General features: G+C 53.6%; 1 protein-coding gene across 3 annotated transcripts; it reads right to left on the bottom strand.

Moving 5' to 3' along the window:
• Positions 1-13: 13 nt before the first annotated feature.
• Positions 14-21,802, bottom strand: STARD3 (StAR related lipid transfer domain containing 3). Of its 3 annotated transcripts, XM_011383017.2 has the most exons (16): positions 21,647-21,802; positions 9,930-10,202; positions 7,088-7,165; positions 6,628-6,705; positions 6,453-6,506; positions 5,931-6,048; positions 5,609-5,707; positions 5,328-5,383; positions 4,846-4,938; positions 4,090-4,152; positions 3,824-3,919; positions 3,341-3,420; positions 3,142-3,246; positions 1,895-1,988; positions 620-1,424; positions 14-146 (listed from the first exon to the last, which is right to left on the bottom strand). In XM_011383017.2, exons 2-15 carry the CDS (start codon positions 10,149-10,151, stop codon positions 1,320-1,322), a joined length of 1,341 nt encoding a protein of 446 aa, XP_011381319.1. In that variant the 5' UTR covers positions 10,152-10,202; positions 21,647-21,802; the 3' UTR covers positions 14-146; positions 620-1,319. The 3 variants fall into 3 exon arrangements, with proteins under 3 accessions (XP_011381319.1, XP_011381321.1, XP_011381320.1); XM_011383019.2 differs by lacking the exons at positions 14-146; positions 5,609-5,707 and having other exon boundaries at positions 672-1,424; XM_011383018.2 differs by lacking the exons at positions 14-146; positions 7,088-7,165 and having other exon boundaries at positions 672-1,424.
• Between the last annotated feature and the right edge of the window lie 378 nt (positions 21,803-22,180).

Below are 22,180 nucleotides of genomic sequence, written 5' to 3'. Positions count from 1 at the left end.
CTGAGGCGCTATACCTGATTCTTAGTGCCTTTTAATCTTATAACCTTGTGATGTAATGAGTCTCCTATTTTTACAAAGTAGGAAATGGAGACTAAGATGTAGGTTTGCCCAGGGTCACACACCAGCGAGTCAACTCCTTTGGAAGCCTGCAGGCGGGGAGGGAAGAAGGCAGCACCCTGGCCCTTGCCTGGGAGTGTGCTGCCCTTAGTTGGGTATGGCAGGACAGAGTGGGTAGGTGAGCGAAGCCCAAGCCCGAGGCAGAGATCTCAGAGGTGCCTCAGTAACCAGGAAGCCCAGGCCCCACTTCCAGGTCCCCTTGCCCCCCACTGGCCTTGGGACCCCTGCTGTGGGTGCTGCTGGTCTCCCCTACCTCCTCCCAAATGCTGGACTGGAGACCTTAACCTGACCGTCCCTCACAGGAAGCCTGGTGGCGGGCGGGGGGTGGGGGTGGGTGAAGTATTTTTCTCTGACCAGTCATCTGCCCAGTTGAACCATTCAGGAACATGTGTGAGTGTGGAGAGGTTGGGATGAGGGTTCCAGGAACTGGGTCCCCACTAGCTCCAGGGTGTAAGATGGTGTGTCGTGTATCTGGCCACGGCAGAGGCTATTCCTTACCCACCTGCACGGTGCTGCCCTCCTCTTCCCTCAAGAGGCCAGGCTGGGAGAGTTGCTTTTTTTTGAGTTCATGTTTTTAATTGGCTCAAGTTACAAAGGTCCCCAAGGAGGCCCTGGGGGAAGGGAGAGAACCTGGGCGGGGTAGAGGTTCACTGCCAGCACCCACCATCCCCACCTTCCACCTGCTCCCCCACAAGTACATGTGGTAAAAGGTCCCAGACCCTTTAAATAATGCTAAAAAAAAAAAAAAAAAAGTGCGGACACAGCAGGCAGATGAAGGGGCTCCTGTACCTTAACACTGGTGACAAGGCTACTCTGGCCTCCATCTTGCCCAGGGACTCAGCCCTCACCCACCAAGTCTGAGGCTCCCATTCTGGACCCTGCCAGTGGCTAGGCAGGGGAAAGAGGATCCTCCAGGAGGCGGGGACATCATGTAAACAGCAGCAGGACAGACCCCGCTCGCTTCCATGGCCGGGCCCTGGCGTCCAGATGCTCTACCCTACAACCTGCTCAAGGCTGTGGCTCCCAGGCACAGCAAAGCATGGTGGAGGGTGGTAGCTTGGGGCCAGGGGGCTGCGATGGGAGGAAACTTCTTTTTCCCACTGTCTGAGGCTAGGTCCTCCATGGGCAGTCCCATGGCCCCTCTCTGGCTCTGGAGGCTGTGGCGACAGGACCCTGGCCTGCAGGGTGGCGATGGGGCATGGTTACGCCCGGGCCCCCAGCTCTCTGATGCGCTGCCGCAGGTGAAAGGCAAATTCAAACATGGTGGCTGCGAGGCTCTGGTGAATGAGGTACCTGGGCAGACGGCCCTAGGGAAGGTGGGAAGAAGTTCCAGGCCCAGGCCGGCTTGCCCTCGGCAGGGGCTCCCCACAAGCAGGCACTCCCTTCTCAACAACTGGCTTCAGTGGGGAGTGCTCTGGGCTAGAATGCAGGTGTAGCTCTGGCATGCAGCCTAGGCGCCCCCACCCCCCTCACCCCTGGCAGGAAGAACATGCTGTGCCCAGGTCTTGGCTCTAGCCACACAAACAGACCCAGGAAGGGCTGGGTTGGCAGCCAGCCACCCCTCTTTGGGACCTCAAGAGTCAGAGGTAACAAACGGGAGGCACGGGCCCTCTAGCAGCTCAGGGTGAGAAGACCATCCAGACCCTGCCCCAAATTTGACAGTAAGAAAGGAGGTGGAGAGCAGCAGAGACCCTGAGCAGGGCAGGGAGCCCCAAAGGTCACACAGCAGAGCCTTCTCCACTCTATCAAGCCTGCCTTGCAGCCCTAGCACCCCTACCTTGAGATCTGTGTTAAGAATCCAGATGAAGGTGCAGACACGGGGATTACTGGCTGACTTGAGCACGATGAAGCCCCCAGGACCATTCTCTCCCCTAAGGAGAGAGACACGGTTGCAGGCGGGACCTTGGAGCCAGGCAAGGCCCCTGACACCCCCAACCCATTCTTGGCTCATCTTGGACTACGGTGGAAGAGAGAAGGGAGCTGATGGTCTAGCGACTGCTACCCGGCCTGAGCAGGGACCAGAACAGGTGTCCTAGAGGCCACAGCCCTCCATCCCCACCCACTGTGAAGCTTAAACCCTTTTATAACAGCCTGCCGATGTTTGCACACCCCTAGTGGCAAGGAGCTCACCACCCTTCCAACCCTCATCTACTCTGTCCAATGAGTCTAGGTCAAGTCTAGCTGTGAGGGGGTGGGCTTCTCACCCCTGCCAAACTCGGGCGGGGGGGTGGGGCGGGCAGTGCAGTGCTGGTGGGCTCCAGGAGGGTGCACCCTCTGGGTCAGGGCCTGGGCTGCATGGTTCACATCCATTTAATTTGCCCACAACTCCACAAAGCACTCCTAAGCCCACTACATAGATAAGGAATTTGGCATTTTGAGAAAAAACGAGTTTGCCTGTCACCCTGCAAGTCTGTGGTGTTACTTGGACCAGAGTCCTGGTCTGATGCTCGAAGAACTGTGCTCCTCTGTAGAACCCCAGGAAGGATGAGGGAAGAGTAAGGTACCTGGGAGAAGGCTATCTGCAGTACTAGAGTCTAAGATTAGACAGGAAGAAAACTGCAGAATGCCCCGGCACAGGAGCAGGGAACGCTTAACTCCTCTTCCTCTGGTGGGACTTCTGAGAGCTCCAGGAGAAAGGCAAGTCAGCGGGGTGGGGAGAGGAGGAGGAAAGGGAACTAGAGTCTCCTCAGGCAGGAAGGTGAAAGCCCAGAATGCAGAGCCTCCTGCTCAGGTCGCCTGGACCAGTGTGGCCTCATGGCTCCTGGCTCTCTTCCCTGGTCTACCCCTGGAGCTGCCCTCCAGCGCGGGTGGCATGGTTCCAGCCATTATTCCCTAAGTCTCCAGCAGACAAAGCAGCTGATTAGCAGGATTAGGGGCCAGGAGGGGCAAAGCCCAGTGGGATAGGGGACAGGAAGGAGGCCTCAGCAGGACACAGTTCCCAGCTGTACATGCTGTACCCTGCCCTGTTCTCACAGCCACCGGGGTGGGGGAGGGGGCAGGTGGGAAGGGCAAGGTGAGGCTCACCTGACATATTTGTGTGTTGGGGGCTTGGCACAATGGGTGGCCGCGATGCCTGATGACAGGTATCGGTCTCTGCGCCGCTCGATGCGTCGGACATTCACAAAGTCCCTGGGGGAGGGAGGGTTAGGTCAGGGGGTGCAAAGCCCAAGATGCAGGGACAGGAGGCCTGCTTGAGAGGAGGAGCAGCCTGGTGGCTACTCACCTAGGGGAGACCACACCACCTGCAGCCCCCGCAGAGACATCGTAGGAGACGAGGGTGTTGTCCTCCACTCTCTGTAGGATCTGTGGGCCGTCAGGAGAGAAGTGAGGTGCAGCTCACCCCAGGAGAACCCCAAACACAGGGTCTTGGCACCACAGGGAACCCCCCAGGCCAGCCTGCTCTCTGTTCAGGTCCTTTTACTGAGAGCCATTCCCATTCGGGAGTGCTGGGCCTGGCACTCTGTGAGCACTCCTTTCCACTTTCCTGACCCTCTCCGAGAGGCACTGTCGCCAACATCCCCATTTTACAGATGGGGAAGCTGAGGCAGAGAGCAGTTCAATGACATGACCCAGGTCCCCCTGCGGGTAACTGGTCATGTTGGGGCATGACTGCCCTGACCTACCACATCACTCAGCCTCTGCCCTACCACATCACTCAGCCTCTGCCCTGATAGGTGGCAAGGTCGGGACCCCTGGCTCAGCTCACCTGACAGGCGGTCACTGTCTTGTTCCACAGAACCATCCTCTCAGGCTGCAGGATCACCTCCTGGTACACCAGCTCCGCGGGGCAGGGCAGGAAGGTCTGGAACAGGGCAGGTGGAGGGCTGGGTGGTGCCAGCTATGCTTGGGCACACTAGCCTTCCCCTCTTGGTGGGAAGAAACCTGCCAGAGGGCCCCTTGGCCCCTTCCTGGAGTCCCAGACAGAGCAGGAGGCTCCAGGACACTCCAGAAACACCCACTTCTCTCGCTCACCTTCAGGATGAATGTCTTGCCGTGAAAGGGAATCTCGATGGTGTACACAGTGTCCCCATATTCCTGTGGGAGGGACGGAAGGGTAGCAGGGAGGTGGGAGGAGGATGAGGAAGGGTATGGGGTAGCAGATGGGCTGCTGGAGCCAGAATGGGTGACAGGTAGGTCAGGTTTTCAACAACTCAGGGCAGAAAACTCTAGGAGTCTGCAGATATTAGAGCAGCCGTTAAAAAAACAGTGCTTCTGACTAACGTCCAGCAACAAGGAGAGAGAGGCTTTTGATATCAAGTTAAAAGACAGAAACATAGCTGTGGCTGCAACCACCAAGAACCATGTCTCCAAGCCGACAAGGGCTGCCAGAGGGACTGGCCAGAGAAAGGGAAAGGGTGGGATGTTTCTCCTCTGTTTTCCAAGCTCTCCGCTATCTTTTTAGATAATATTGTTTTGATCATGAAACGAAACACCAGACACAGGGCAGAAGCCTGGCTTCGCCTTCAAAGCTGAGCTGAGGGAGCAGAGCAGCAGGAGGTGAAGCTGCGGGGAGGTCATGGGGAGGGGGAAGCAGTGGGGAGGGGCAGTGGAAACACCCGATCCAGCCTGACCTCCTGCCAAGTGGCTGACCCCAGGGCCCGGCCCCCTCTCCTGCTCTCCTGCGGCACGGATATGGTTCCAACTTGAATCTTATTTCTCAGACCTCAGAGAAGGGAGTGAACACTCCCGACACACATAAGCGGGTCAGGTGGGAGAGAGGTTTCTTACATTATTCTTTTCGAACTTCCAGTTCTCCTCCTGGGCCAAGATCTGGTCCACCACCGCCATGGCCTCCTTACCCTGGTGGATGTACTCCCGCTCCTGGCCAGGGAGGGGAGGCAAGAGGGGGTCAGCCTCGGGCCTGCACCCTATCTTGTTTGTGGCGGGTTCTTTCTCTAGACACTCCACACGTCTCATAGAAGCCTGACCTGACCAGACATGGGGTGTAAGCTGGTCTCCTGGGCCCTGCAGGGCTCCGGGGGCCAAGAGCTGTGACTGTGACTGTGGCTGCTCCCACTGGTTCCCAGGTATGAGGCAGACCAGTGGGCCTGACAGACAGTGGGGTCAACGCTCGAATGGGTACTGACTGGCATTTGGGCTGCTGAGGTCCACCCCCTGCTGGGAAGCCCCTGCCCACCCTGGCTGAACCCAGAACTGGCCCTTCTCCAGGTGCCCACTCAGAAGGCAGGGTGGGGTGGGCAGCCAAATACCTGGGCAGAGAAGCTTTTCTTCCCAACAACTTCTTCATCTGATTCATTGTCAGACCCTGCAGAGAACAAGCTCAGATGACAATGGGAAGAGGTGGGGAGAGAGTGGGGAGAGAGTGGGGTTCGGTACAAATGCAGGATGTGGGGGGATGGAAGCGTGCGTGTGGGAGGGGGTTGCTGGCTTTCCCCAGGGAGCCCGTAGAAGGAATAGAAATAGACCCAGCCTACCCCACACCTTATAAAGCCCCTCCCTGAAGGTAGTTCCCCACCCACCAACCCATCACCTGCAAAGGATTCTGGGGGTGAATAGAACTGGCCCTCGGACAGAGCTCCAGAGAAGAGTAGGGGTCCACGGGCGACAGCTGCCTGGGCAGCAAGATACCCTGGGAGAGCAGACATGGGCAGCCATTGTTCCAGACCAAGAACAGTCAAACCTTGGCAGCCCGGAGAACCTCCGCCCGGGGCTCACCCTTAGGCTCTTGGAAGCTGCTCGACTTGGCAATATGGCTCAGAACTGGCTTAGAACTGGCTCTCATGCCTGAAACTCTCCTCTCTTGGGGCTGGGATGACCCTCACTGTCCCCCACCCCATACCCCTAACACTCACATCGCTCCTCCTCCGCCTCCTGTGGTAGGACTTTGAAGTCAAGGAACCAGGTCTCCAACCAGGCAAGGACAAAGGAGACGATGGGGAGCAGGTAGCCAAATGCTCCTTTGCTGAGCAGCTGTGGAGGGAGGGGGCTGAGCTCCATGGGAGAGGGTCATCCTAAACCCAGAGCAGAGATCCCCTCCTTGGGCTGTCGACTCTGGCATACGTCCCTCTCCTAGTACCAGCTGCTTGGGGACCCTCTATGGCACATGCCTCTGAGATGGATTAATGAATTCTATAGGATAAACTGAGGTTAGACTGGAGGATGAAAAACTTTGTTCTTGGGGCTGCAATGGGGGCAAGCAGAAGAAGCCAGTGAAGATGATTCTTTAGAAATATCAAAGGACAGCATGTCTCTTCACTTCAACCCTGACAATAGGGACAGAAACCCAAAATATGAGAAATGGTCTCTTCTTAGGAGGAGAAGCCCATTACTCAGGCCAGACACCCACCAGACCAGCCAAACCCAGAGCCACTGACCTCAGAGAGGATGACCTTGACAATGAGGAAGGCACTGGACACCAGCGTCGTTACCTGCTCAAGGGAAGGAAGGAAGGAGAAGGGGAAAGCAGGCTGGAGAGTGAGTCTCCCTCCATCCCATCCCTGGCACCAGCCCCACGAGGGCCCCAGAACTGCCAAGAAAGTGGCTTCTTACCGCAATCACCCACCAGTGCCGGAGCCGTAGCACTGCGTAGCCCAGGAGCAGTCCCGAGAAGCGGAAGAAGGCCAGGACCTGGGGGCCAGAGGTGGGGGAGCCGTCACAGGCAAGCCGATGTCGCCTACCCCTTTTGAAGGCTGACCTCCCCCTCCAGTCCTGCTCCCCCAGGTTCCCTCCACATGGGTGTGCGTGCTGCAGGAGGAAACGTCTGGGTCAGTGTTTCTTTCAGGACACTTCGGATGTGACCTTCTTGGACAGGGGTCTTGTCTTGCCCTCCGACTGGGGGCTCTCTGAAGGTGGGGTCTCATTTAGGAAACGTTTTGAAGACTGAAGGCTCCCTGAGGATGGGCACCAAGTCTCTCTGATCAGGTGAGAATGTGCGTTTCCAAAAGAAGAGAGTCCAGCCAGAGTCATGTCCCTGCTCCCTCTCTGCCCCCAGGACCCTACGGTCACTCACAAAGATGTCAAAGAAGGAAGTTTTAAAGTTGTAGTGGATGATCTCCTGCTCCAGGTTCTTCTGGATACCTGTGTTGGTCTGGAAGAGGGAGATACAAACAGCTCTGCAGGCAAAACCCAGTCCCCGGGGCTGCCCCTCACCTCCTGGAATGGGGAAGAGGCAGGAGGAGGGGGAACCTGGAGGAGAGGCTGTCAGTGCTAAGTCATTGCCCAAGGAGGTCCCGGAAGCAGCAAGGGAGTTCAGCCAGGGGCCTGGGGCCCCAGCACTGATACTGTTCCTCTAAAGATCCAGGAGGCCTAGGCTGGGCTTGAGCACTGACGCTCATGGGCACACTGCCCAGGAAGGGGTAGGCTTGGAGGGCCTCGGGGCCGTGCAGGGGAGGTAATGAGCCCCATGCAGGTAGGTAGGGCTGGCTGACAGGGTGCTGGGAGCCTGCCTCTCACATAATTTCATCTCCCTCCCCCAACTGCGGTGCCCACCTTCCCAGCCAACCATCCATCTGGGGTGATGGGGGCCGAGGGTGGGCAGTGGTGTCAGACGGAGCCCCAGGTGGCAAATCAATTGATTAGGTTTGTGCTTAATAGGTAAAATCCATCACGCTGCTAGAGAGAATGGCATGGAGAGTGAGCAGACTTGTCCTTGCCCCTGTCCCTGCCCTGGCCACCCACACATTTTCAATGCGACCTCTGAAACCTCGGCTAGGGAGTGAGAAGGTCTGAAAGAATGCCAAGAGCCAGACTGTAGCCTGAGGGGGAAGACCCTTCACGACCACCTAGACCGAGGCTTCTAATCTCTGGCAAATGATTTGAATTTAGGGTGGAGGGCTTGTTAAAGATACAGATTTTCAGACCACTGAGTCTGAATCTCAAGGTGAGCTGAGCATCTGAAAACTTTATAAAGTTCCCAGGTGATTCTGATGCTCAAAGAGGGAGCCAGCAGTCTGGACAGCCCCCCAACCCCCACCACCGATGCTAGAAATCCCCTCTATATCCCCTCCACGTGCCTCTACTTCAAGACCACCTTGAGCCCTCCAGAGTCCAACGCCCCCATCCCCTGGCCTGACACCCCATCCCGCCCTACTCAGGCCCTCTACTTCCTCCTTAAACTGCTCCTGCTTGGGCTCCACAGCCCCTCCCACCTCTAACAATCATTGTCCCTCACAGCTCTGTCCTCCACCCTTTTCTCTTTACAGAGAACTCCCCCTCCACCGGGGTACCCGCCTGAGCTGACTGCATTGGGACTCAGGAGAGCCGAGTCCCTGTTCCAGCTTTGCCAGTATCTGGCAACAAGACCTTGCGCAGGACTTGCAACCTGCTGGGGTCCTCGTACCCACCTGGTCTGTTGGAGAACTAAAAATATACAAGCTCCAAAATACAAAAATAAAACTATAAAGTTGAAAGTAAAAATTTTAATTGTCTACCAAGTGAAACATTATGCTAACTCTACTAACTGTTAAATCCAGCATTCTGAAATTTTTCGTTACATTTGAAAACAATTTGGAGGTTATGTTTTTTCCCTTTGCAAGAATTCCCAAGTATGCATGATGACTGCTGAGCTATTACAGCCGATACAGCCAGATCATTTCAAAAGTAAAATCAAAATATTTTTCAGCTTTCTTCTGGCAAGAAAATATATATTGAATGAAGGATGTGGGTAAATTTCAGTGCTTCCTTTGATGTTGGATGGGACCTTCAAAAGGAAGAATTGCTAAGGCCTCAGAAGCTCTCTGAACAGCCCTGAACCTTGCTGGGCCTCAGCTCTTTCATCTGTAAGACGGTCCCTAAGGTCCCTTGTGGTTGTGGCTATATCTCACTGAAGGTGCCAGCTCATCTCTGTGGACAAAGGACAGTCACCCTGAGACCCCTACCTTGTCCTCCAACCCAACATGCCCAGAATCAAACTTATCTTCTTCACCCCTAAACCAGCCCCTTCTCCAAATTCCTCACTTCTATCAACAAAGTCATCCTCTTCCTGTCACCCGAGTTTGAGACCTGTAGAAAAGTCATCTGTCATCCAGAACTGTCTCATTTTGCAGAAGGAAAATGAGGGGAGGCTCAGAGAGGCTCCCTCGCAGAGATCCCAGTTAATGCAAAGAAGCTGGGATAAGACCGAGTCTGGGATGCCCTGTTCCCACAGCTTCTGCTTCTGTGGTCAGGTCCTACTCTGCCCGTCAGTGCCTGGAGATCAGGCCTCACTGCCAGCTGCCGAGCACTGCACAGAGGGCGGGGGGTGCTGCCCCTGTGCTGAGAGGCAGCTCCATCTCCAGGCTGCTAAGTGGCATCTCATCAAACCCAGAAAGCCAAACTGGGGGGCAATGGAGGAGTGTCCAAAATGGGGAGGGAGAGCTAAAAGCCACTGGCAACTGGGAATTTTTACTGGTTTGCTCTCCATTATACCCTCTGTTTTAGCACAGTGCCTGGGACACAGCAAGAGCTCAAAAAATGTTTGTTGAACAAATGAGTGAATGGATGAAGCCAGAGAGCAATGTAGGGCAGGAAGAAGACAGAGGTTTCAATAGCTCAACCAGAGCTGGTTGCGGTCCCTCCTCCTTTCTCAAGAGTGTCCACTAGGGGGACAGAATGGCACAGAGCTCAAGAGTGTACACTCCCGAGCCAAAGGCTCTGGGTTCAAACCCCGCCTCCTTCATATTACTTGCTGAGAGACCTTAAACAAATGGCTCAACCCTTCTGAGCTCCATTTTCTTTCTCTGGAAGGTGAGAACAGCTGTTCTTTGCATTTTTCATTTCTCCTGGAAATCAACCCTCCCATATGGCAGATGGAGTAACTGAGGCTCAAATGTGCCCCGCAACATGGCTCGTGCCCCCAGCCTCACCCTACTCACATTCAGCTCAATGATCCAGAGCAGGGAGATGAAGAGCAGATCGAAGGTAACAAAGAGACAGAAGGTGCGGCGCACATCAGAGATAGTCTGGCGCTTCTCGGGAGGTGGCAGGAGAAAGTGCGAGGAGAGGCTCTGGCTGTGGGACAGTGACGAGCCCAGGGAGGCCACGGCTGGCAGGTTGCGCTCCAAGTCGCTGGCCAAATCCCCAGACAGTTTCTTCATCCTGGCGGGCCCCCACCTCAAGGCGGGAAGGGTGGGGCCTCAGTGGCACAGCTGGAGGGGAGACGAGATGGTTGGGTCAAGTCATGCATGTCAGGGTCCTGGAGGTCGTGTTTACTTCCTTATCCCTTCACACACAGCCCCCAGGGACCCCATTTGTTTCCAAACACACTCCCTCCCCCTCCCAACCCCACAGCCCAGGGCTCTCTCTGCCCAAACTCCCTCCAGCAGCCTGACTTCCAGGCTGGAAGGGTTTGAGCATCCCTCACACTATCCTCCTTCCTCACCATCCCCTGCAAAGCCCAGGAGCCCCAAGGTTCACCCTTGGAGGGCTCTGGGGGGGGGGTCCTCCCCACTGCCTGGGGGCACAGTCTGCTCCTGCCAAGCCCAGCCCTGTGGTTCAGCCTCTGGTCCTGTCAACAGCCTCACGGCCTGCCCCCACCCCAGGAGAAGAGGGCCCCAAGCTCTCTGTTCTTTGTTTTCCAAGCACAAAGCCACATTCCCTCCCAGCAGCCAGCCCTCTCCTCCCACCCCCTAATCCATGGCAACTGGGAGGGACATCTAGAGCAGCACTCTGCGCTGGGACAGCGGGTATGGAGGGAGGACATCTCGGTCCCTTCTCTCTAGCTCCACCCCCACCACCCCACCTCAGGCTCAACCACCACCGTTTCTCTCCTGGACATTACGACATGCTCCTAATGGGTGCTTCTCTCATCCTGCAACAACCACTTCTCTACACAACAGCCAGAGAAAGCTTTTCGAAACATTAAATCGGACCCTTCTGTTCCCCAGTTAGATTACAACCCTCCACAGCCTCCCACAAGTCCGGGGATAACAGCGCCCTCCTCACCTGCCCTCGCCATGTCGTCTAGGCTCTACGGCGTGTAGTTCTGCCACGCTCCTCCCACAGCTCCTCTCAGGAGGCCTGCCACATGCTCACTGCCACTGCCACCCTGGCCTTTTTTCAGGTCCCTAAATGTGGCAGTCTGGTCCTGCCTCGGGACCGTGGACCTAGCTCTCCCAGCTGCGTTGTAGAGTGTTCTACCTGGTCCTTTCAACTAGCAGCTCAGAAGAGTCTCCTACCCTCCTGTCCCCAGTCACAGTGGCATGTATATAGACTCTTCGGTGAATTCATCATCTGAAATGATCTTATTTATTGTTCTGCAAACTCCACAGGCGCAGGGCCTTTACTTGACTTAGTCACTGTTGTCTCCTAGTGCCTAGCACAATGCCTGGCACCTAACAGGTGCTGAATGATTGACTGTTGAATAAATGGATGATGCAGAGGATCTCCTGGGCCTCAGCAACATGCTACGCAGCAGAGAGGGCCAGAGCAAACCCTAAAGAGAATAAGAACCAGCCACTATCCAAGGCTGGCCCTGAGCTCCACAGCCTATAACACAGGGCCCATGGCCATGTTTCATGCCCACATAGGGCAGGATGGTTCTTCCTATTCTACAGGTAAGACAGCCAAGGCTCAGAGAAGTGAATGGACTTACCCACACCTTAACTGCCTATGCAACCATGAAGCTAAAATGCTAATGAACCCTAGAGACAAAAGAGGCCCCCGGTCACTCCATCCCTGCAGCCCTTGGGCCTGAGGACTCTGTTCCACCAATTGGCTGGCAAGGGGCCTTAAGAGGCCTGGTCCCCTGGGTGAGAGAAGGAAAGGTTCAGTCTAGAGCCAGAGAGAAGTGACTCAGTGTGGAGGGGCCTGAGCTTCTGGGACTTGATCAAGTCTCCCTCAGTCTTCTCACAGGTCAGGACCAGGGGACAGGTTTGGAGGCCAGTGGGACGGGGGAGCCCTGGATGATTGACCCTGACCCTGGGAAGGCAAGATCTAACCAGTCTCTCTATTGATTCACTGTTTCCTCTAAACCTTTGCTATATGTAATACCTGCCACAGCCCCCTCAATCTACTAAGTCCAAAACAAGCCTCAAGTTTGTTGCAAGCAAAAGGTTCTGAGCAAGCCAGTTCATCCATCCCTCTGCTTCTGCACAAGCCCCAGTGGAGAGCAGCTGACATATCAGCAAAGGCATCAGCCCAAGACCACCCCCCAATACCACACTCTTGGAGGTCCCCATGAGAAGCTCATCCGGAGGGTACTGAAGGAAAGCTGGGACCAGCTGTAGAAGGAGGATGTCAGAGGACGGATGTGACAGGCTGCCGGCAACGGGACCCCCCAACATTGATCAGCCAGACCTGGTACCAGACTGCAGGATCAGCGCATCCCTCACTGTGACAGGGCTGCAGCTCCAGGGTACGTGACATTTCCTTGTCTCTAATAGGCCTCTTGTCTCCTGCCAGACCTGTCTCTATCTCTCCCCTTTCCTGTCTGTCTCACAAACTACCTTTCTATCTTTTCTTTGTGTCTTTGTACTCCCTCTCCCGTGCCCATTTTTATTTTGCCCCGAGTCTTCTTCCCCATCTCTCTCCCATTTATGTCTTCCTCTCCATCACCATCAGATTTCTCCCGTTTTCTCTTACATTTCTCTCTTTCTCTCTCTCTCTTCTCCATCTGCCTTCACTCTGTCTCTCTCTCTCTCCTTCCTTATCTCACTGCAGGGTGCGATGGCTTTCCTACTCCTAGTCTGCTCCTGTGTCTGTCTTTCCCCCTGGCTTTCTCCCTCCCTCCCTGGGGACAGGACTTGGGTGGCAGCAGCTTGGGTGTGAGACGCACTCAGCACTGACACTTGCGCACCCAGACATCCCTGTTGAAGCGAGAGACATAGATGGAGCTGAGAGCAGAGGTGTCGGGGAGTCTGGGAGCTATAGATGCGAGGGCTTGCGGGAGCCAAGAATGGGGGCTCTGAAGCAGGGGTGGAGAGGGCTGGCCGAGAGTCGGCGGGGGCAGGGGGACATGCTATATCGCCCTCTCCCTATGAAAGCAGCTCAGAGTCCAAATAAGCCAGAGTAGAGCAGAAGGAGCACTGGTTAGGAGTTAGGACCTGGACCCCAGTTTAGGCGCAGCCACTAATCCTAAGTAACTTTGGGCAAGTCCTTCTCACCAAGGAAAAAGGTCAATGGTTTTTAAAAACCCCTTTAAGAGAAACTTAAAAATATAAAAGAAAACCTTACTTGGAACCTTAATATATAACATAGATGAAAACAGAACTATTATGGGGCCTGCCATAGAAGATGGCCACAGAACCCCACCAGTCAGCCTTTCCTCAAACTCCAGGGTTACCCTGAGGCACCTCCTTGGGTGCACCCGCTCGGATGACTTTTGAAGTCATCCTTTGAGGGGGCCTTTTAGCTCCCTCAGACCACCTGCCAGTCTAAGAGGTGAAAATCATCTTGGCCTGGAGTTGCCCTTAGCAGTCCCCAAAGTACCTGTTCTCTGGCCTTTGAGGGTGGAAGGTAGCAGTGCCAGCAGAACAGCTAGGCATGGCCTTCACCCCACAGTCCCCACCCTCCTGGTAAGGGGGAGAGGCAGGAATGAGTGTTATGAGGCTGGAGACAGCAGAGCTGCCACCCAGCCCCCTGAGAGTAGCACACCCCCCGCCCGCCAAGCCCACCACCTGCTGTCACCGGCCCCTCCCGTGCGCCTTCAGAGATGTCAGGAGTGGAACAGCACGTGTGGTGTGAAGGAGCCTGCCTGGGATGGCTGCAGACTTGACACTCAATGTGTGTTTGCGGAAGCTGAGCTGCTAAGGCTTGGGGAGAGTGGGAGGGGGAAGGAAGGAAACTGGAGGTTTCATCATCCAAGGTTTGAAAGGAAAGGAGTGGGGAGGAGTAGCCAAATCAGGTCTCTGGGCACAGTAGAAAGCTCCTGGGGCGAAGGAGAGGTGGGCACGGGCCCTCATGTCCCCTCCCAGGCTTCTCTTACCCCAGGAAGTGCTAGTACCGCCCAAATGCAATCGGAGCTGTTGGGTGGGGCCCCAAACTCAGGGTAGACAATAGCAGGCAGTTGACATTCTGGAAAGAGAACTGGACTCTGAAATCAGGGTTCAAATCTCAGTTTGCCCTTAATTAGCTGTGCAATCTGGGGCAAATATAACCATTCTGAGATTCGGTTTCTTCAGTTGCATTAAACAAAGGCAACAATAATGCACAGTAAATCCTCAATGTCACTGATAGATTCTATGACTTTAAGTGAAACGATGCATAATGAAACTAATTTTACCACAGGCTAATTGATATAAACAAGAGTTAAGTTCCCACGGCAACGTTATAATGAAATGATGTTGAACCAAACAACGTTTATTTGAGGACCTGCTGTACTTAATGCCACAGACGGTACACTTAAAAATGGTTAACATGGTAAATGTTATGCTATGTATATTTTACCACAATAAAAAAGGCAACAATAATTGCTACCTTCTAGGGCTGGCACCTGTGAAAGTGTCAGGAGGAAGTACAGCAGATGTTTGGTCAGTGGTGGTTTAAATGGATTAAATAGCTGACAAGACCATTCAGGTGAGAGAGAAACTAAGTGTGTGTGTGTGTGTGTGTGTGGAGAGTGGGGTGGGAGGGAGCTTATATATTACAGTGACATGTAATAAAATCCCCCAAAAGTCCTGGGTTCAAATTTGAGATCTACAATTCACCTGCCAAGTGACCCAGAGCAAGCTCTCTGAGCCTTCAGTCCAGGTGCCCTCATCTGTATATAAAAAGGGCCAAGATACTCCAGCTCCAGGCAAAGGTGAACTCCCAGGTGGGGGTGGGGGTAGGAAGTGGGGGGAGCTGTCCTGGTTCCCTGCACAGGCTCTCAGGGGGAGTGCCAGGACTGATCTCTGATACTACCCCTTCCCTTATTGTCTGGCCCCAATGCAGTTCAAAGTTCCCATCCCTCCTCCTATTTACCGCCAGTTCCCAATTTCCACAGTTCTTAGGTGGCAGGGGTACAGAAGAGGTCCTTGCCAGCCCTCAGTCACACCCCAGGCCGGAAGCTCCAGCCATCTCTCAGCAGCTCAATACCCCAGCCGCCATTTCCTGGCCAACGCAAGTTTGCAATCTGAACAATGCCACTTACTCGCTGTGCAAGCCTTAGAGGCTGCATCTAGAAATTGGGGATACCTGTCTTGATCCTGGGCTGTCTGGGGAATCAGAGAAGAGAGCATAGAAGTGCATGAAACAGCGCAGAGTAAGTGCTCAACAGATATTCACCACTGCCATCTCTGAGTCTCCTTGTCCTCCCAATGTCTTCTGGAGGACTGGGCCAAACTGTACAAGTTCCAGCTAGGATGTGCTCCACAGAGCTGTGTTCTGTGACTCCAGGATAGGAGAACAAGTTTCATCTATACCCAAAAATAATCCACATTTCTGGGCAGTGTGGCTTCTCCTGGGGCCAAGGGGGCAGTGGACACAAGTTCTTAACACCTCCCTCTCTCTGCATCCTCAGGAAACACTAGAATTAGCTCCACACTGCCACAGGGCCTTCCCAGCGGGCCCCTAACTCAGCATAAATCAGGAGGAATCAGTGAAGCTGAGAAAGAACCGGACTCCACGCCAGGAGAAGGTTCAAACCCTGAATTTCCAATGTTACTACTCACTGAACCCATTTGTTTCTCAGTTTTCTCCTATGTAAAATGGGGATGACAGCAACACTTACTTCTTACAGGTATTTTAAGGATTACTAACTTACTAAATGCAATGGCCTAGAACAGTTCCTGACACAGAGAGTTAGCTAGTACGACATCCGTGCCTCTTCTCTAGAGAAAGACACAGTCTTGAGCTCTGACTGCCTCCATGAGATGGCTTCAGGCTAGGGCTAGGGTTGTTCTGGGTCAAGCTGCCCTGTTAATGCCCAGGCTAATGGTGAATCCACAGATGGGAGGAGGCAGAGGCTCTGGGTGTGGAAGAGGTTGGCCTTGGCCCTGTCTTGCGGATGGCCAGCCTGGGAGGAAGCTGGTTCAGGGAGGGAGGAGAGCAGATCAGATGGGCCTGCAGTCCAACCAGATGGGCCAGGAAAGAAGAAACAAATCTGGCTGGCAGTGGCCTGTGTAGCACCCTGCAGACCCCCTCCTTTACTCACTGCCCGTCCCCCAGGAACTGCAGAGATGAGTGGACAGAAAATACTACAGCTCAGAGAGGCCTGCCCAATCTCCCGGCCAGGATGGGGCAGAGCTGACCCTAGAGGCATGCAGGCTTCCCCCTGTGATGGTCTGGGACCTACTAAACCCAAATGTAGCTGCTGCCTCCAGAGCCTCTTCTGGCCAGGGAGTGGGGTGTTAAAAGACCCCAAAGAGATTAACAGCCACCCAGCCAGGGCCTGTGGAGAGCCCAGTGTCCTCTCTTCCACATCCAAACCATTAGCAAATCCTGTTGGCTTTTCCTTCAAAATCCAGCTAGCAACTGCCCACTGCTCACCACTACCGCCACCGTCACCTTGCCCGAGCTGTCATCTCTCACATGCTACAGCTTCCTGCCCACCACCCTGTCCTTGTCTCAAGTCTATTCTCAACACAGCAGCCTGAGTGATCAGAGAAAAGTCAGACCACACCCCGTCCTCAATGCCCCAAACCTCCAATGGCTTCCAGCTCACCCAGAGTAATGGCCAAAGTACCCACGCTGGCCTCCAAAGCCCTCTTCCACTGAACATTCTGCTGCAGCCACTCTGGTCCCTCTCAGTTCCCTGGACATACCAAACATGCTCCCACCCCAGAGACCGTGCAGCTGCTGTCTTCAGTCTGGAGCACCCTGCCCACCCCAGGTCTCTGCATTGCTCCCTTCCTCCATTCTGGTCTCTGTAAATACCCCTATGCCCCTTTGGTGAGGCCTTCCCTGAACTCCCTATTTAGCCCCACCCTTCATCCACTTACTCTGCTTATTGTCCATAGCACTCATCACTCCAGTATGTTTAGTGGTCTGTGTCTACTGCCTGTCTTCTCAAACTGGAATGCAAACTTCATGAGAGCAGGGACTCCCAGTGCTATGCTCGCTGCTGTGTGCCCAGCACCCAGAATGATACTAGGCTCATAGCAGATACTCAGGAAATGTGTTGAAGAACAATTTACACCCTTCTGTACAGGTGCACATGCACACACTCCCTGCCCAGTCCAGAGTGCCTCTCCGGTAGCTGGATTCCGCCCTCTGCTGTCTCGCCCTGCCCAGAGCCCAGGCACCCCCTCCAGCAGCACGCAAGGGGAACTGGTTTCCTGGACACTCTTAGGCAGAGTGGCTGCTCCACTCCCCTTCCCTGAGCCTGGACTAGCAGGGAGAGGGCTGGAGGTGAGTTAAATTCCTTACCAAAAGTCAAAGAAGGATTCAGCTTACTCTCAAGCAAGACCCTGTGGAGGGTCATAACCCTCCCCTAACACTCTCCCGACCACTGGCTGCTCCCACTGCACCCCATGGCTGACTGGTCTCCCTTTTGTGCCTCCAATAATACCCCTGTTCCCTCATTGTGGAACGACATCTTCCCGCTGGGGTAGAACTCTTGACTCTGCAGAGACCAGTTCAAATGTCACCTCCTGGGCAAAGCCCTCCCTTGCCCTCCAGACTTCTCTAACCACAGATCTCAGGATGCTGGTTCAGTACTTCCCTTACACACAGACCTGAGACTCACAGTCGTCTTTCCTTGAGTGCTTAAGGCCCAGGTCACAGTGTCTGGCCATGGTACATATCTAGTAAGTTTACTGGTGTGTGGTCTGTAATGCCCACCCTGGAACATGGGAAAGGGTATGGGTTTGAGGTTGGTCAGCAGACCCGGGGTCAAAAATCCAAGACTGTTCTTTATTAGGCTGTGTGCCCTTGACCAAATCACTCCCTGTACCTCAGTCTCACCTATAAAATGCAGACGATATAGTGTCCGCTTTACAGGATTAGAAATAACATACATGAAGTGCCTGTGCCTAAATAACGGTAACCATTACTACTATTTGGGGTCCTGGGCTAGGCATGTCCAGTGTGGGCACTCTGCCCAAACTGAGGGTCCCATCAGTACTGCTAGATGGAAGGATGGGCTCTGGCTTCAGGGAGCTGACCCAGCATGGCACATATTAGGCTCTCCTGTAATTCAAGGTTCAGTGGCCCATGCCATCAGCCTTGGCACATTTGGCTGACTGGCCCCTACTCTATCCCACCTGCAGAGAGTTTGGGAAGTTCTCTGGAGAAGTAGGAATTGAAGGAGAGGAGGACATGGCAACAGTGATCAAATCAGATATCAGAACTGAAGCTCCATTTCTCCCTGCCTTCTGTGGAAATGGAAAAGGAAGACTCAAGCCAAAACAGAAACTATATTCATCACCCCTCCCTAGCCCGGGAGGTTCTGACGGTATAGTTTACTAGAAAACCCTAACAAAGTGAGATCTTCAAAGCCCTTTTGCCCTCTCCACATGCCCCGACCTCTGTGATTCTATGACACTGGCCTAGTCAGGGGCTGGTGAGTCAGGCCCCACCCCACCCCTTAGTGCTGTTGTGTAATACCAGGGCTAATGGATCAAGTTCTCAAGGTCAGTCTAGAAGGGGCTGGTCATCTTCCGGGAGAGATTTCAGTCCTATCAGCCCACTCAAGGGAAGGGTATTCCAAGGGTCGGGGTGGTTCAGCTCAGACTCCTCCCAGCACCAGCCCAGATGGGAAAAAAGCCAAGATCAGCCACTTCCCAGCCAGAAAAAGTTCAGAGGGATACACAACTGGTCAGATGGGATGGCTTCCTTGTCGCCTGTCCTACTGATGTGGCAGCTGCCCCTTTGGAATCTAAGAACCCGAGGCAGTTTCAGGAGACAGCTATGGACCTGGAATCAGGAGTCAGGAGCCAGTCTCTGCTGAATGATTTTGACCTTACTTGCCAAGTCTCAGCTTCCTCATTTGTGAAATGGAGCCAACAATCTCTGCCACTCAATGAAACAAGTATGAACTGTCAAATGTACAGGAATTTTGGTCTCACGTACACAACTCTAGGTGTGTGAGAGCCCAGTTTAAAGCAGCACACATATGCTAAAGCCTACAGTGTGCCAGACACTGTGCTAGTCCCTGGGGACATGCAGCAGGTCAGTGTCTAGTAAGGGAAGCTGATAGATAAAAAAATAAACGGTGCCATGCTGTACAGCTTTCAGGGAGGAATGAACAAAGGACCATGGGCTCCCAGATAAAGGAGTATCTGACCCAGGCTGGAGTAGGTGAGGCTGGGAAAGCCACAGGGAGGAGCCATCTGACCTAGGCATTGAAGAGTATCTATTGCTGCGGGCATTCCAGGCAGGCAAAGCAGCATGAACTAAGGCCCAACCTCAGGTCTAAAGCACAGACCCAGCTCACTGGCTGACCCTACCCCAGGGAGCCTGCCCCCAGACACTGGGTACCTCCTTAGGCATGATCCAGACATCCCCAGGGCATGGTCCCTGTAGGCTCATAACCCAAAGGGGCACTTCTTCATGGCCAATGAGGAAAGAAACGCCCAACTTTAGCAGAGGAGGCTGTCTCTTCCTCTGGCCTACCTCTGTTCCCCCTTCTCCTCTCGGCAAGAGCTCTGTTCAGAGGACCCAGCTCTCCATTCTTTGAGCCCATCACGCTGTTCGCCTGTCTCTGGTGAACTCATTCTCTTGCACTGAGGCCCCTAATTGTCGGCTCTTCTGTGAAGCTACCCTTGGCCTTTCTCTGCCTTGAGTTCCCAGAACTTCATGTACAGTTCTCTAGAATTAATGCTTGCCATGTAACATCCATTTCCAGATTCACTTCCTGAGCAGACTCAGAGTCTGGGTCTTTTTCACTCTTGAATCATTTGATAAATGTGAATCTTGGCCCCAATGCCCTCCACTCCAGCATTTTACTTATTTACAAAGAGCCAGGACTTGAGCCTCTGGGACAGAATGAGAAGCAAGCTGCATCAGCTGTCCTCAAACAGCTTGTGAAATTAAAAGCCATAACTACTGCTCTATATTGTTCTTATATAAACAATAGCTAACATTTATTTATTGAGCACTTACGTGCTCACTGTTTTTAAGTAATATAAACACATTATTTCATTTAATCCTCACAATAACTATGAAGTAGGTGCATTACTATCTCCATTTTACAAATAAGAAAACTGAGGCACTGACTTCATTGAAGTCACTAAACAGTATCAAAACCTAGGAACTCTGAGTCAGGAGTCTGCATTCACAACCACTATGCTATACGGTCTGGGTGCTGCAGGAACAGAGGGGCAATATTTAGCCTTTGGGGGTGGGGGGGAAGATGATCCAGAGACTGCCTGAGCAAAGCACTGAAGCACAAGTTGAAGATACCCTGGCAGGTCAGATAAAAAAAAGGCTTTCTAAGAAGATTAAAAGGGCTTTCGTGCAAAGGCATAGAGACATGAAATAGCAAGGTTTGGGCATGTACATCCTACAATGTCATATTATTGGACCTTAAGGTGTATATAGGAGACATAGATCATAGAGAACTCTGTAAATTGTGCTAGGAATTCACCCTTTCCTATATGCAATGAAAAGCCATCAAAAGGTTTTAAGCAAAGTAGTGACACTATGAGACTTTTTAAAAAGGATCACAAGAGTTACAGTTTGGAGACTGAGTTGCAGACGGCCAGGACTGGAAGTTGCTGGGAAGCCACTGCAGTCATTCTGGTAAGAAACACATCGACAAAGGTGGTAACAAGAGATGAAGGTGTGGGGCCAGGTGTGAAGCATGTTCAGGAAGTTAGCTGGACTAGGTCTCCTCTTAGATGTGAAAAGTGAGAGAGAGAGGAGATAATGCTCAGGTTTCTGGCTGGGATGGGTGGCAGAGGAAGAATGAATCTGCAGAGGAAAAGACCAGTTCAAGTTTAAACTCAGTGAGCTGCAGCTGAAGTGGAGCTGTCCAAGTGGTACTGAGGCTCAAGGGAGGGGCTGCCCTGAAGCTGTAGATCTGGAAGTGGTTTGGGTATTTAGGCGGTGTAAAGCTGAAGCCCTGAGAGTACACAGATGACCATCCAGATTCAGTGTACCGAGGGGCTGGAGCAGAGGAGAATGGGAAATGGTACTTCTGTCAGAGCAGTAGGAAGAAAATAAGGAGACGCTGATGCAGAGGAATCCAAAAAACGGAGGTGGGGGCACGTGTGAATTATGTCAATTAAGAATGAATGTCAGCAGTTTTATGCACCTCTAAGAACTCAAGGAAGATACTTTAAAGGGCCCTTTTTATGTCAATTAGAGTTATTCACTGCGGTTTCCAAAGGAAGTTGGGGGAGACCGGATGTCTGTGAGACGCAGACCTACAGGAAACGTGTAAATATTTTCCTCATTAGGAATCCCTGACCCCTCCCTATATCCAACTCCTGCCCGTAAATACCCAGATACCGTCCTCCTCGCCTCTACCCTCACAGTGAACAGGGAGGCTCTACCCTGGCCCTATTGGGTGGGCGTGCCGCGGAAGGTCAGCCTCGGAGACCCCCGCCCCCTCGAAACTCGCACAAACAGAGGGAGGCCGAGCAGAGGAAGGGGGCGGAACCTGGGACGAGGGGGGTGTGGGAAGGGTCGGACGCAACCAAGAACGGACACCAGGCAAAGAGGCGGGATCCGCTAGCAAGAAAAAACCCTCGTGGCACTACCCAGTCCCAGTGACCTCTGCTGGACCCACCTGCTCCATGTCAGCCACCGGCCCGACTCTTCTGCCCCAGTAGCTACCCGGCTTCCCGGCACCAGCAGCGCCGCGGACCGGAAGGAGATCTTGCGGCGGCGCCACTTCCGCTGCTGAGTCCGCCCCGAGAATGAACCGGGACGTGCGTAAGGCTGCAGCCCCGCCCCTTCGCCTCAGCCTCGGTCCCCAAGCCCTTTGGCGCCACCCCCAAGGGCCAGAAATGAGGGCCGCAGCTAAAGTTCAACATCAAGAGGTTCTTCCTAAGGGTGAGGGAATGGGAAAGAAGCCCAAGTGCATCGTCGTAATTGGCTCACATAGGCCTAGCACAGTAGAAAAAAAGAGACCTTCTTCAGGGAGTGCTGGAGAGGACAGAATTTGGAGGAATCCATAATTATTCTTGAAGTACTTTTGTTCTCTTTCCTCTCGTTGCCTCTTTCTGCCATCTCTAGCAAGATCTAGAACTTTTGTGGTCCTTCCTAAGAGTGCCCCGAGCTGGTTGTCTGCAGGAAAGACTCCTAGACTAGAGGACTGGAC

The sequence above is a fragment of the Pteropus vampyrus genome, unplaced genomic scaffold (assembly GCF_000151845.1).
Source record: "Pteropus vampyrus isolate Shadow unplaced genomic scaffold, Pvam_2.0 Scaffold503, whole genome shotgun sequence".
NCBI classification, from domain to species: Eukaryota; Metazoa; Chordata; class Mammalia; order Chiroptera; family Pteropodidae; genus Pteropus; species Pteropus vampyrus.
This window is presented reverse-complemented; position numbering and strand designations above follow the sequence as displayed.

Excerpts from the sequence above, each read along its gene's own strand:
- STARD3 (XM_011383017.2), bottom strand. The coding sequence starts at position 10,151 with ATGAAGAAACTGTCTGGGGATTTGGCCAGCGACTTGGAGCGCAACCTG. Across the intron at positions 4,939-5,327 it reads AGAAAAGCTTCTCTGCCCAG|GAGCGGGAGTACATCCACCA; the intron begins GTATTTGGCTGC and ends CTCCCTGGCCAG. Across the intron at positions 3,421-3,823 it reads AGACAGTGACCGCCTGTCAG|ATCCTACAGAGAGTGGAGGA; the intron begins GTGAGCTGAGCC and ends GACGGCCCACAG.